This window comes from Aethalodelphis obliquidens, unplaced genomic scaffold (assembly GCF_003676395.1).
Source record: "Aethalodelphis obliquidens isolate GAN/ISIS:26980383/991018 unplaced genomic scaffold, ASM367639v1 scaffold1, whole genome shotgun sequence".
NCBI classification, from domain to species: Eukaryota; Metazoa; Chordata; class Mammalia; order Artiodactyla; family Delphinidae; genus Aethalodelphis; species Aethalodelphis obliquidens.
Window position 1 is genome coordinate 2,875,471 of NW_020837945.1, and position 15,295 is coordinate 2,890,765.

The 15,295-nt window shown below is 48.2% G+C and overlaps 1 protein-coding gene across 5 annotated transcripts in view; it reads right to left on the reverse strand.

Moving 5' to 3' along the window:
- The window catches only part of PKNOX1 (PBX/knotted 1 homeobox 1), a 49,771-nt gene that overhangs the window by 17,287 nt on the left and 17,189 nt on the right, over nucleotides 1–15,295 (reverse strand). For 2 of the 5 annotated variants that reach the window (XM_027086207.1, XM_027086047.1), the window contains exons 2-7: nucleotides 13,493–13,561; nucleotides 12,434–12,540; nucleotides 8,838–8,965; nucleotides 6,651–6,822; nucleotides 4,689–4,859; nucleotides 849–948 (exon numbers count right to left, since the gene is read on the reverse strand). In XM_027086207.1, the coding sequence (XP_026942008.1) occupies nucleotides 849–948; nucleotides 4,689–4,859; nucleotides 6,651–6,822; nucleotides 8,838–8,965; nucleotides 12,434–12,484 (622 nt within the window). In that variant the 5' untranslated portion in view covers nucleotides 12,485–12,540; nucleotides 13,493–13,561. Of the gene's footprint in view, nucleotides 1–848; nucleotides 949–4,688; nucleotides 4,860–6,650; nucleotides 6,823–8,837; nucleotides 8,966–12,433; nucleotides 12,541–12,790; nucleotides 13,447–13,492; nucleotides 13,562–15,295 lie in introns of those variants that run through there. The other 3 variants (XM_027086136.1, XM_027086289.1, XM_027086083.1) reach the window with 3 other exon arrangements.

Genomic DNA, 15,295 nt, shown 5'->3' on the forward strand with positions numbered 1-15,295 from the left:
CTAACGGTTATAACCGCTCTTCTCGGTGTGCTCACCGAAGAACAAACTCTGTAGCTTATGAGCTCTGAAAATCGTTTCGAACGTCAGCAGCACTTGGCTAGCCGACGCTTCACTTGGGCGGTGGGGGGGCGCGTGAGCCAGGGCTCCTCGTGAGACAGCACAGGGCGGGGCGGCTGGGCGTGGTCTGTGAGTCCCCTGCTTCGCTCGCCTCCATTTCCTGGCACGTATTCAAGGACTTGGCCAAAGGTGTTAGATAACAAATATTTTTATTCTAGTTATTTTTTCCATCCAACGTGCTTTCATCTTCCTGCGGAGGTTTCCCTTGTGTGGTTATGGGGAGGGTTTTAGGTTACTTTCTCCCCCCCTTCGGTGCCCGTTCCATTTTCATGATGGCTCTGTATGTGCGACGTACAGGAAAAGCCACCACAGGAAGAGGGCGGATCCCAGAGGCGCCTGGCGCACCCGGGACAAGGAGCGCTAACGCGGAGGCTGCGTTCTCACCTGCTTACCATCGACTTCTGACGCTGCTGGAGGTTTTCCAGGTGCTGCTAAGAGCACAATTAACAACTATGTTATTTGAAAATTTCTGTTCGTTTTTGCTATATATTTTCAACTCCCATATAAAACCTTTCCTGCCAATATTTTTTGAGAGGGAAACACAATTTGTATAAAATATTTGTTACTGAGAATGAACAAGAACCAGGCATTCAAAGAGCTCTAGACATTGACGCTCCTGTATCAGGAACTGGCATTAATTAGAAACCACGCTGATGCACTTTTTCATTCTAATATAAAGGCCTTCTTTCTGCAAAAGCTCGAGGCAAGTGTCCCTTTTTCTGTCGTCATACCTGCCACTGTTGCCATGGTGACGCTCCCCTGCTGCAGAGCGGATGCTGGTACCACGATTCCTTGGGGGCTGAGAGTGCCTGTGATGGCGCTTTGAACCTGCTGTAAGTCATGAACACACAGCGAACGGGTTATGTTATCAGAAGACAGAAAACCCATGTTTAAAACTCCAAAACACGTGGCATAATGGCATCATCAGTAAAGGAAAGACGCTTGAGGCAAAGAGCATCATCAGAGGACAAGCCTTCGTAAGGCTTGCGTTACAGACGTATCTGGAAGCAAGAGGTGCCGAACTGACTGCGTGTTAAATGTGAGGTATTAGTTCCAGCTTAGCTTCCAAAAGATGATCTCTCACCTCCTCCGCATACTAAACACCCTGCAGCCCTGGAGGTACAACTAGGAAGACTAAAATCACCTGATCGAGTCACACACCTTCTCCATTCAACTTGGCTCAGAGTTTTCCAAGAACCAAAGCCTCCTGGACAGGATGAGCTATTCAAAAGATGATGCCACAGGCTGGGGAGCCCCCCCGGGGGCACAGCCTGTACCTGCCCTTCCCACAGCACAGAGCACGCCGGAGCCCCCAGTGTCCACGTCTGTGGGGTGCTGGGTCTGGGCCTGGCCTACTGCAGGCTCCATGCAAGTGTCCGTAAACACCATGTCGGAGAATCTACCCATCTGAAGTCAGATGCAAATGGGCCAATGTATCCATTTCCTGTGATGGCTGGACTGGGAGCCGGCGAGGGGCGGACCTCTGCACCCGGCATCCAGCACGGGGTCTGGCACACAGCAGGCACCCAGATGCTTGAGCGGTTAAACAGCCTAAGTAGAGAGCCTTCAAAGACAATTACCCTGTGGGCTATCACATCCACTTGAACGTATAAGCTTTGCTAGGTCTACGTGAAGCTTGCTACATAAACTTGGTCAGGATAAAAATTAAGCAATCCAAATCAGTATTCTAAGCTCCCACATTAAGAACCTAGAAAAAGAGGAGGCAAATGGAACCAGAGCAAGCAGAAGGAAGGAAATAAGAAAGATGAAAGCAGAAATCAATGAAACTGAAAACAGAAAACCAGAAAAATCAATGAAATAAGAGCTGCTTCTTTGCAAAGATCAATACAGTGACAAACCTCTAGTAAGACGGACAGAAAAAAAGAGAAAAAAAACAAATTACCGATATCTGGAATGAAACAGGGGAGATCACTACAGACCCTGAAGATATCAAAAGATGAAAAAGGAATACTACTGTAAACCACTCGACACACGTGAATTTGACGTCTTAGACAAAATCCAACGTGAAACAGATAATCTGAATAGCCCTTTAAGTAATAAGGAAACTGAATTAGTAATTTTAAAATTCCAAAAAAGAAATCTCCAGGTCTAGGTAGTGTCACCAGAGAATTCTACCAAGCATTTAAAGAAGAATTAACACAATTAACCAATTCTACATATTTCTTCCAGAAAACAGAAGAGGAGGGAACATTCTCCAATTCATTTTATGAAGCTTATACTATCCTGATACCAAACCTAGCCAAAGACTGTACCAAAAAAAAAATAGCTACAGACGAATATCCCTCAATACAGACACAACAATGCTTAACAAAATTCAGGAATCTTTACAAAAAGAATTACATGCCAGGGCCAAGTGGAGTTTATTTCAGGAATCAAAGCTTGCCCAATATTCCAGAAATCAAGTAATGTGACTCCACCGCATTCACAGGCGAGAGAAGAAGAATCGCACAGCACTCTACGCAGGAGAGCATTTGCCAAAATTCAGCATAATAAACACTCTCAGAGAAACAGGACTAGAAGGGAGCTTCCTCAACCTGAAAAAGAGCATCTAGAAAAAAAACAAACCTACCACTATTCCCCCGACACCGGGAAGAAGGCAAAGATGTCCCCTGAATCCCATTCCAGATAGTCCTGGATGTTCCAGCAGAGCAGTAAGGCAGGAAAAGGAAACAGAAAGTGTAGAGATCAGAAGGGACAAAACAGAACTGTCCCTATTTGCAGATGACAAGACTAAACAGGTAGAAAATCCTAAAGAATCTACAAAAAGGATCTCCTCGGACTAATAAGGAAGTGCAGCCAGGTCCCAGGATACAAGATAAAGATACAAAAATCAACTGGATTTCTACATATTGGCATGGATTCTGAAGTTAAAAATATAATAAATTTACGATTGTGCAAAAGAGTGAAATACTTAGGTATAATTCTAAAACCACGTGTGCAGGAATTTTATGTCAAAAGCGAGAAAACACTGATGAAAGAAATCACAGAAGAGTAAATTAGTGGAGAGAGCGCCGCAGCTGTGGGCTGGGAGAGTCAACACAGTAAAGGTGTCAACTCTCCCCAAGGTGACACACAGGTTTAATGCAACTCCTGTCAAAACCTCAGTAACATTTTTTTGCAGATATAGACAAGATTATTCTAAAATTCATGTGGAAAGACTAAGGAACTAGAATAACTAAACTAATCTTGAAAAATAATAAAGTAGGAGGAATCGGTCTACCCGATTTTGAGACTTATATAGCCACAGGAATCAAGACCATACGGTCTAGATACACAGATCAATGGGACAGAACAGAGAACACAGCAACAGGGCCTACAAGTATGACCAACTAGTTTTTGACAATAGTGCAAAGGCAATTCCACGGAGGAAGGACAGCCCTTTCAACAAACGGTGCTGGAGCAAATGGACGAACTTAGGCAAAAAAACCCAAACCTGAAAATGGGCCATGGATTTAAATGTAAAATTTTTAGGAAAAAAATAAGAGAAAGATCTTTGGGACCTAGGGCTAGGCAAAGAGCTCTTCGACTTGACACTGAAAGTATGACTCATAAAAGGAAATTTGATAAATGGGATTTTATCAAAATGAAAAAGGTTTGCTCTGCAAAAGACCCTGTTAAGAGGATGGAAAGATACGCTAGAGACTTGGAGAAAATACTGGCAAACCATATATCCAATGGAGGACTTGCATCTAGAGTACTCTCAAAGGTCAACCATTTTTAAAAATCCAATTAGAAAATGGACAAAAGACACGAGCAGACCTTCTACCAAGGAGGATACACAGATGGGAAATAAGCACATGAAAAGATGGTCAACACCGCTGGCCATCAGGGAAATGCGAATTACAGCCACAATGAAATGTCACTACACCCCTTCAGAATGGCTAAATATTACAGTGCTGCAACATGGATGAACTTGAGGACATTATGCTAAGGAAAATAAGCCAAACACAAAGGGACAAACATGGTATGACTGCCCTTACATGAGGTACCGAGATTAGTCAAGGTCACAGAGACAGAAAGCAGGATAGTGGGGTCCAGGGGCCGGGGGGAGGGGGAGGGAGAGTGAGGAGTCAGTGTTGCAGGGGGACAGGGTCTCAGGTTGGGAAGGTGAGAAAGTTCTGGAAAGGACGGTGGTGATGGTTGCACAACAATGTGAATGTGCTTAATGCCACTGAGCTCTGCACTTTCAAATGGTTAAAATGGTAAGTTTTGTGTTATTTGTGTTTTACCACAATCTTAAAAATTCATTAAAAAAAAAAGAATTAGAAAGAAATGACTGGTACACTGGCCTCCAGAAACATGGGGTCCAGGATCCAGGACACAGAGTGAAGCCTCCCTTTTTCACCCAGGAAGCCCAGGTGGGCTCTCTCTCTGGCCTGAGGGAACACATTCCCGGCACAGGCCACGTTCAGAAACCCAGAGGATCCTCAGAGCAGGAGAGCCGAGGGCAGCCCCACAATCTGAAAGGGCTGCGGCCTCAGACATCAGCACGTTTCACCCTTGCCGACGCTGCAGGGACCAAGCAGGAGCACAGGGCCCGCCGTAAATACCTGGGACTGGACAGGGGAGTACGGGCTGCCAGGTTCCCCGCTCAGGAGAGTTTCACTGTTCATTTTCGTTTTTAGACAAGCAATATAGCGACTGCAGAAATCTTTGCAGAGTTCATTAACCTTTTCCAGCTCAAGAAGATGAATACGCAGAACCTGGATTGCTTTTACCATCTAGAAGCAAGAAAATGAAGACTTTCAGACCAGAAAAAGGGAGCATGACGGTAAGTTATCATTTATCACCACACGACTCTCCTTGGTTATGAGCTTGGTAATGACTCAGCTTGGTTATGAGCCAGCCAAGGCCACCTGTACCGCCAGTAACAGGAGGAGAAAGACACCAGATGTTACGCAGAACCACCAAGCATTCCAGCCCCACTGACCTGTGGCTTGTTGTTTCGGCTCCACGTGGCTACAGGGACAGAGGCGGTCACAGCTCTGGAGCCGCCGGGCCTCGACCTTGGCCTCACCTAGCGACTCACCCTCTCCCCGCTACTGCTCCTTCATCTGTAAATGGGGATGAATCCGTACGCACCTCCCGGGTGGTTCTTAATGTTGAAGAAGTTCAACTTACCAACTCTGCCTTTAATGGACTCTGCTTTGGGCATCAAGTCTAAGAACTATGCCTACCCCTAGATTAGCCCCAGATCCTAAAGAATTTCTCTTACAATTTTTCTAAAAGTTCTTCGGTTTTATACAAAGTCACTACATTTGGGGGTAATTCGTCTCCCAGCAGTAGATAACGGACACTAGTGATGAACCATTACCATAAACACCACTTCCTGTGAACGAGCAACCTAAGACTCAGCTCCTTCCCCATGACCTTGGTGGTGACAGTTCACACATCTCTGTGGAATCAACCAGTCAGCCAGCGAGTAGTGAGAATGACTACTAAGTACCAAGCTCTGCTAGGCCCTGTGCTAGGGCACCAGGCAGGAGAGCCCTGGTCCCTGCCCGCCTGGCCCATGCTGGCTACGCCCGTTCCCTCCTTGCTGATGGCCGCATACGGAGATGCGGAGGCAGAGAGAGCATCAGGCCCTCATCCCCAAAAGGCAGGCACTGTTGGTCCCATTTCGAAGACGAGGAGACAGACTCAAAGTCAGACAACTCACCTATAAAATCTATTTGGCTGTAAGGGTGGAATATTAATGAAAAATTAAAAACAGTAACACCTAAGACCAAGGCAGTTTATTCAGGGAAAAGTTTTCCAAAGACCCTTTCCTGCTGATGAGGGGCCTAGGGCTCTGGTCTGGGAGCTGGCCAACTCTAGTGGGAATCCAGCCCCAGACACAGGCTGCCAGGGCTGCCCGGTGCTGAAGGATGCCACTCCCCTTGGGCATAGCAGTGATGTCAGCCCAACGAACTCTCCATTGCTGTCGGGAAGCACAGAGAACCCAAGGTTTTGGAGCACTGGACCTGGGAGTGGGGCACCCGCGTGAGCCAGGCTGGCTTCAGACAGGAAGCCTAAGGGAGGCCGTAAGGGGTGTCGGTCCCTTGATAGGCCCGTCCCTGCTCTGTGCTCACAGGCCACTCCGAGTCATCCACAGTCTGTCACCCACCACCAGTGCCAGCCTCCAGACAGAGCTGTCTTGGAGAACAAAGTTGTGGTCCACGATCGGGGAAGAGCCAACACCTGAAGCTGGGCCCAGACACGTTCCCAGGAAGCAAGACACAGGGCACGCCGACCCCAGTGGACCTTCCTGAACATACAGGAGGGACTGAACCCCCAGCCCACTCAGGATGCAGGCTCAAGCCATCCTGTTGGATTATTACAGGAAGGGGTCAACAGAGAAGGCTGGAGACCTGGCGACATTCAAGTCACACACGGAAAATTATCTCACGAATTGTACAGTTCTCCCCTTCGGCAGAGCCACAAACAATCTGAAGTTCTAGTTAGAAATTTAAAATTTATCGAACAGATTAAATTTAGAAGAAATAAAAATTAAGACCATGTATGTTACTTACTAAGTTGTCAGTTTCTGGATCCTCACAAAAGAAGGGCTTTCCTTCCTTCTCTTGCCTCCTTACGAAGCTCTCAATGTCCACGTCAAAGCTGGCAGAAGTTGTGCCTTCCGAGCCCTGTGTGGACTGCTCACATTTTTCAAACAACAAAGCTAATAGTGGAAACAGCGGATGCCTGGGGGGAAAAATTTAAAAGATGTGTTCTACACTTTCATGAAAATGTTTTAGTATGTACATGTGCAATGTTTTATGTAACAGCTTTGCTGAGATATAATTCACACGCCACACAATTCATCTATTTACAGTTTATAATGCAACGGATTTTCGTATAGTCACAGGGTTGTGCAACCATCACCACAGTCGATTTTATAATATTTTCATCCCCCAGAGAAACCTTGTAACTGTTAGCAGTCACTCTCCATTTTCCACCAAACCCCAGCCCCAGGCCACCACTAATCTACTTTCTGTCTCTACAGATTTGCCAATTCTAGACGTTTCATATAAAAGGAGTCATATACTATGTGACCTTTGGTGTCTGGCTTCTTTCACTTAGCGTGATGTTTCCTAGGCTCATCAGTGTTGTAACATATAACAGTACTTTCGTTCTTTTTTATGGCTGCATAATATTTCACTGTATGGTTAACACCAGTTGGACAGTTTTAAATTTTACTTTCAGATCTATACTCCATTTTGAGTAGATCTTTGTAAAGGATGTGAGATTAGGTCAAGGATCTTCTCTCTGCATGTGGATGTCCAATTGTTCCAACTTGGACAATCTGTTGGAAACTCCACCTTTCTCCACTGAGAAGATCAGGTAGACTGATTCTTCCAACTTTATTCTTCTTTTCACAATTGTTTTAGCTGGTCTAGTTCTTTTGACTTCCATATAAAATTTAGAAATAACTTGTCTATATGTACAGAAATATCCTGCTACAACGTTAATTGTAATTGCTATAGAGCAATTTTAGGAGAAATGCCATCTTTACTATGTTGAGTCTTCCAATCCATGAACATGGTATGCCCTTCATTTAGGTTTCCTTTGACTGCTTCCACGGGCATTTTATAGTTTTCAACATAAAGGTTCTGTATGTGCTTTATTAGAATTATACCTACATTTTTTTGGAGCTCTCGAAAGTGGTATTTTCTCTTTAATTTCAGTTTCTAATTGTACATTACTGGTAGAGAAATAGGATTGGTTTCCGTGTGTTGCCCTTGCAACCTGTGACCTAATTAAACTCACTTATTTAGTTCTGAAGTTCTTTGGTACACTCTTTGGGATTTTCTATATGTGGACAATCATGTCAGTTCTGCATAAAGCCAGCTTTATTTCTTCCTTTCTAACCTGATATGCCTTTTCTTTCTTTGTCTTGCCTCAGTGAACTGGCTAAACGTCCATTACAGAGCTGAACAGGAGGAGTCAGGGCGGACATCTCTGCCTTATCCCCAAACTTGGGGGAAAACATTCCGTCTTCCGCCATTAAGTATGATGCGAGCTGCAGGGTTCTTTTGTAGTTTCCCTACATCAGGCCAAGAAAGTTCCCCTCTATTCCTGCTTCACTGACAGTTTTTAATCATAACTGGCTGTTGACTTCTGTCAAATGCTTTCCTGCATCACTTGACATGATCACGTTGTGCGTCTCACTGGCTGATCTCTGAATGGTGAACCAGTCTCACATTCCTGGGATGAGCTCCATTTGGTCACTAAATAGTCTTCTCTCTACACGTTACTGGATTTTACTTGTTAATATTTTATGAATGATTTTTATGCCAAAGGTCATGAGGATTACTAGTCTTTAGTTGTTTCTTTTTTTATATTGTCTTTGTCTGGCTTTAGTATCAGAGTGATGTTCAATTCATAAAATGAGTTCAGAAACATTCCCTCTTCTTCTACTTCCTGGAAGAGACTGTGTCGACTTACTGCTTTTCCTTCTTTTTGGTAGAATTCTCCAGTACAACTATCTGGGCCTGAAGATTGCTTTTTGTAAGGTTGACTAAAATGTAGATTTACATTCCAAAACTTTTTTAAAAAGATATTAGGAATAACATTGTAATCTGAGAAAACTTTTACACCAGTAGTTATCACATCACGCCTCACTGCTCTGTCTGGCTAATAGCTCACGTTCCATTTAACCAGATTTTCCATTCTCTTTACTCCTCTGAACACCCACACGCTTCACATCGCATTGCTACCTATAAATGGCCTGCTTGTCTGCGTCCATCGGGGTCTGGGACCCCACAGGGGGAGGGCTCACTCCTTCCACATCTGGTTCAGAGCAGGTGGGGTCTTGCTCCGTTTTTAACTCTGTTACTACTTGCATCTGTGAAAGGAGGAAGAGAACTTTTGTTACTAGAAAGAAAATAAGCTGCTACCAAGTACAGTAAGTCCCCTACGTACGAACCTTCAAGTTGTGAACTTTCAAAGATGCAAACAGACTATAAACCTATTACAGTACAGTACTATATAGCCAATTGTGTTAGTTGGATACCTAGGCTAACTTTGTTGGACTTATGAACAAATTGGACACGCACTTGCTGTTGGAAAGGAACACGTTTGTATGCAGGGGACTTGCTGTATTCTATTCTCAAACAGAAATGCAGTGGAATGGTAAACTGCCAGACGGTTATGACAGGCAATAATACGGAAAGAATACTACCAACAAAGTCCTTTGAACTTAATGTACTTCTAAACGGCTAAAACAAAGGTCAAATTTCCAAAACATTTAAAAATTGAGAGGACCGCTATCTGTGAAATGCTTATGATTTTCAAAACCGTAATAACTCTACATCCCTGAAGGGAACTGGTACACATGCAGTCTTTCTCGTCTGCCTCTCCTTGTTATCTGTCCTCATGCTGAGTAACGTTGCAGGAAGAGAAGAATAAACAAATAATCCAAGCTTTCTTATCTTGTCACAAAAACAACTCAAACCCAAGATGCTCCATATTTGTGACAGGGCTGAAATTCTCCCTTACCTATCCTTAAACTCAGGAATACACAAGCTATAAAAATGTTACGGGGACTTCCCTGGTGGTGCAGTGGTTAAGAATCTGCCTGCCAATGCAGGGGACATGGGTTCGAGCCCTGGTCCGGGAAGATCCCACATGCCGCGGAGCAACTAAGCCCGTGCACCACAACTACAGAGCCTGCGCTCTAGAGCCCACGAGCCACAACTACTGAGCCCACATGCCACAACTACTGAAGCCCGCGCACCCTAGAGCCCACGAGCCACAACTACTGAAGCCTGCACACTCTAGGGCCCGCGTGCTGCAACTACTGAAGCCTGCGCGCCTAGAGCCCGCGCTCCGCAACAGGAGAAGCCACCGCAATGAGATGCCCACACACCACAACGAAGACCCAATGCAACCGAAAGTAATAAAATTTTTTAAAAAAATGTTAAGGAAAGTCACTGCATCCAGAAAGCAAAGACCAGCTGTGTTTAAAGAAACAGTGTTAAACGTAAGAGGAAGCCTTAAAGATATTACCACTGAAATTGCTTTAAACTGGCTGTGTTGTTTGTAACATCCGGGGAAAAGTATTTAAATCCTTCAACATAAAGAATTCAGTTTAAAAATAAAACAAAATCGCTACAGTAAACTTCTTGTTATCCCTGAGCAGATCACCGCTCTCCTCGGCTTCTTCAGGACTGGGGTATCTGGGATGCACCTGCCCCGCCCACAACTGCCACCCCCCGCCCCTCAGGGAAGCAGCCTGTTGGGGAACCTGTGGTGGGGTGTGGGGTGGGGGGAAGCTCATCCACGGAGATGGGAGAGCCTGCATCCTGCCAGGAACCCAGCCTGGTGCTCGGGGCTGCAGCCGAGAGGGCAGCCCTGCAGGTCCGGGCTCGGGCCCTGTTCTCAACTCTCCAGCAGGCCAGAGCGAGCAGGTTACTTCCATTCTGCTGCCTTTAGATGGAACAGCATACTTGGGAATTGCTTCTCTCTTAAAAAAATAAACCTGTGCGCCACAACTACTGAGTGGGACTTCCCTGGTGGTGCAGTGGTTAGGAATCGCCTGCCAGTGCAGGGGACATGGGTTCAAGTCCTGGTCCGGGAAGATCCCACATGCCGTGGAGCAACTAAGCCCGTGCGCCACAACTACTGAGCCTGTGAGCCACAACTACTGAGCCCATGAGCCACAACTACTGAGCCCACGTGCCACAACTACTGAAGCCCGCGCACCTAAAGCCCACGTGCCGCAACTACTGAGCCCACGTGTTGCAACTACTGAGCCCGCGTGCTGCAACTACTGAGGCCTGTACACCTAGAGCCCGTGCTCCACAACAAGAGAAGCCACCGCAATGAGAAGCCCGTGCACCGCAACGAAGAGTAGACCCTGCTCACCCCAGACCCAGTGCAGACAAAAAAAAAAAAAAAAACAAACAAAAGTGACTGACTAAAGCCCAATCAAACACAGTCCTTCTGGAGAGAAGTCTGACAGTATTATTAAAAAAAAGCCTTATAAAAAAATGATCGTGAAAAAAGAGAAATCTAAATGCCCAGCCTCAGCGGACCGGCTAAGCAATGCGGCCTGTCCGTGCCGCAGACGGTCAGATCCTCACTGAAAGGGACGCTCACGAGCGGTGCTCCACGGCACGGGAAGTGCCGGGCTGTTTGTTACAAGCGAGGCCTTCCCCCCCTGCGCCCAGCCCTGCCCTGGACCCCCTGCATCAGGGCAGGGACCAGCTGGGGGAGACGGACCCGTAACAGGGTGTGTCAGAAGGTGATCACTGCCACGGATGGAGAACAAAGATCAGAGGAAGGGACCGGGAAGCGGGTGGCAGGTGGGGAGCAGGCCGTGGGGGTAACCAGGGCCGGTGGGGGGTCCTCGCAGAAAGCGGGGCGAAGCAAAGACCTGCAGGACGGAGCGGAGCAGAGCCAAGGGGCAACCAGAGCCAGGGCCCCGGGGCAGGCAGAGGTGAGAGCCTGTGAGGTCGTAGGGCCCTCCGGGCAGGGGGTCCACGAGGAGCCACCGCAGGGCCCAGGGACAGCGGGGACATCGTTAGATGTGCATTTGAGAAACAAAATCTCTAGGAAATATCAGAGGACTTCCTGGTGAAGACAGCAGCCTGAAATAGAGTTCCCTACCTCTAAGAAGCAAAAACATTTAAAACATTTTTTTAAATCAACAAAACCAAAATCACTGCAACAGGAAACATCCCAGGAATGGAACAAAACTGTCCATCAAGGAAAGACCCGACTTGAGAAGGGGACAGGGTCGCAGCTCAGGTCCTACACACCCCCTGAGTCTCACCAAGTGGGGAGTGACAGGTGGGCGAGGCGCCCCAGGCCTGTGGGGGGGTGTCCCTAAACCCTTGAGCAGGGAGCCGGGCGTCATGACCGTCTCCTGCAGGGGCAGGAGACGTACAGACAGCACCGCAGCTGCACCCCACGTGCCATCGGACGGTCCCCTCTGCCACCCACATGCAGGGGAACGAAACCGCACAGCTCCCGCCCAGGCCAGCAACTGGGCAACACGGGAGTCTATGATTATCACCACAACCTTTAAGAGCAACGATACTTACTAACACTGACATTAGAAAGGTAAATTCCCAAGAAACTATGACTTAGGGGACTCAAAATTACTGGCAATCTCGGTGTCATTTAGGGAACTACTTGAACAATTCTACCCCTAATCTTTCTGAGCACCAAGATATAATAAATGCACCAAACGTTCAACATTGAACCTGCACCCTCACGGAAACTAGCTGGCGAATACACAGGGCACTGTTCGTGTTTCAGTACTAGGTCGGCTGACTACTTAGGATGTGGACAGAGCGCCCGTGCTCACTTGTTGCCCATCTTGATAGCTGTCTATGCTCAACGTCTGTGTAGCCATCATGGTGAGTGAGTTCTTTATAAAACATCAAATCATCTTGAGTCAAAAGCAAACGGTGTCTGGGAAGACAAAAGCAGAGAAGCATCGGTTAATAACTCAGAGCATTTCTTGTCCCTTATTCCACAGCACCCGTATACCTTTTTAAATACATATCTTCACACGGAGAGTAAAAGCCATCCTCCACACTACGGTATAAGCCAAATCCTACTCAGCAGCCCCGCACCTGCCTGGCGATTGCGTGTCTGCACTTGCCCCAGGCCCGGACACGTTATCACGTCTCCAGGCATTTGGGTTTATTCCTTCACTCACCCAGCAAACACCTAGTAATGTCTACACGTGCGGGACACTGTCCTGGGCCCTGCGGCTTTCCTGGGGCCACAAGGAAGAGGAAGGCCAGGCAGCACACGGAGGGCGTAGGGGCGCTCAGGCAGGGTGACACGACAGAGGGTGAGCACGCAGCTGGCAGGTCACACGGCTGCGTGACGGGGCAGGTGCACTGACACTGAGCCCGGGGAGGCCGACCTCAGGCAGGAAGGACACAGGTGAGCTCAGGGAGGCTGCGCTGGGCATCGGCTCACATCTGCACGCGATGCAAAGGTGGGAACGCTGTCATTCACCTGTCACCACGCACACAGGTAAATGAGACGAGAGAAACCAGGTGGGGATGCCACCCGTGCCCCCCACAGACAGGAGGACAGTGGAGCCACGTGCAGTGGGACAGCAGAGTTGGGGGGCAGTGGGGGACACGGGAGCAGGTCACACCCACTCATGGGCCACGTGGAGACTGTGCGCCTTCTTGGGGCGGGGGAGGGAAGCCCCAGGAAAGTCTGACCAGAAGGGCCCTGAGGCTCCCGGCTCGGGACGGTCCCTCTGACGGTGTGCAGGGCAGGTGAGAGACTGTAGGGCCGAGGAGGGCGGAGGCCGTGTGGTCGGGGCCGATGGGAGCACAGGGCGTGCAGATGGCCCGGGATGGGCAGGGGGGCGGGTCCGGGGAGGGTCGACAGTTCCCACCTGAGCCACCGGCAGAGCAGAGCCGCATGTCCCGAGGTGGAGCCAACGGCGGGGAGCGGGGTCTGCGGCCTGGGAGGAGAAAGCGAGAGATGGGACGTTGAAGGTTTGAGACGCTTCTCAATACCCACGAGGGAATTCTGGACGAGCGAGTCTGGGCCACCAGTACCAGCCCGGTAATCGTCAGGGCGTGGCCAGCACGTGCAGCGGTGTAAACGTGTCCTCCAAGTAGCCCAGGTCCTGACCCCCAGGCCCTGCAAGTGGGGCCTTACTTAGAAACAGGGTCTTTACAGGGGTAATCACGTTAGGGGTCTCGAGAGGCGTGTCCTGCCGAGAGGGGGAGGGGAGAGGCGCCGAGGGCGTGGCCACGTGAACCTGTGTGAATCCGAAGCAGCCTGGAGTGGTGCTGACACAGGCCGAGGACACCCAGAGCCGGTCCTGAGCCCAGTGCCGGGAGGGGCCCGAGCTGCTCACCTACAGGCGTCCACCTGACAGTGGCTTCCCAACAGCTGACCTGAACAAAATGCACAGCAGAGGCCCTGGAAGGGCCTCGACCAAGAAGGCAGAGCCACAGCCACGTGGGTCTCGGCTGGGGGCCAACTCTCCACGGTCACTTTCCAGCATCCGGCCGGCCCGCCCGCCCCACGAGATGACACTGCGGTCGAGCCCACAGCTGCGGGATCTAGGCAGTGGCGGATCACTCTTCCAACTCTGGGGGCTTTCAAAATGCCCATAATAAATAGTGGGGACAAGTCAACGTTTCATTTTAAAAACATATAGATGTGTAGTCCTTCTCTCTACCAACCTGGTTGAAACTTCAATATCTGACATAACTTGGTACAACCGTTCTAAAGGAAAAAATTTGAAATTTGCGTCAAAAGCTTTGAAAATACATACTTCCTCTACAGTGGAACACCACGCAAGAAGTGGAAAAATAAGAAAAAAAAGGCAACTCCATATGACTAACATTTTGTTGAGTAAAAAGGTGGGGACAGAGTGCCAAGGTCCCACTCCCGCAGGACACCGAAGGCGCCTGGAAGAAGCTGCCAGCAGATGGCGCCGTCCGCTTGAAAGGGTGGTCCAGGCCCGCCGGCAGCCATCTATCTGCAAAGTCCTCAGGTGCTCAATTCCAGGCTGCAGCAAAATGGTCCTCCATGTTGGGGCAGAAACACGGCCTGGCACCTGCAAGCGGGCAAACAGCCCCCAGCAGAATTCACAGGCTCACACATCCCGCAGAGCTGCCTGGGCTTGGGAGGAAGCGCGTGCCCTGGTCCAGGCCTCTGGCAACCTCAGCTACTCAGCTACAGGCCCTCGCAGCCCTGGCCAAGGCAGGCCCAAGACAGAACCTGAGTGACTAAGGGAAACCTACCATTAACTGGGAAATAAAGCATCCAACCCAAGGATGAAAGGTCAGCAGGCTCATCTTTGTTTAGCAAAAGCTCTTCTTTGAGGCATTATATGAAAACCAAGGTTAACTTGAGATTTCTAAGCAATCAATTAATCCCTAATTCTCTCCCCCATTACATAGAAAAGTAAGCTTCTATTATATTCAAACTCAACAACAGTGTCCTCACTTCTTTTTTTAAAGGTTATACTCCATTTATGATTATTAAAAAATATTGGCTACATTCCCTGTGCTGTAAAATGTATCCTTGTATCTTATTTATTTTATACCTAGTAGTTTATGTCTCATAATCCCCTACCCCTACCTGCCCTTTCCCTCTCCCCCCTGGTAACCACTAGGTTGTTTTCTATATCTCTGAGTCTGTTTCTGTTTTGTTATAGTCACTAGTTTATTTTATTTCT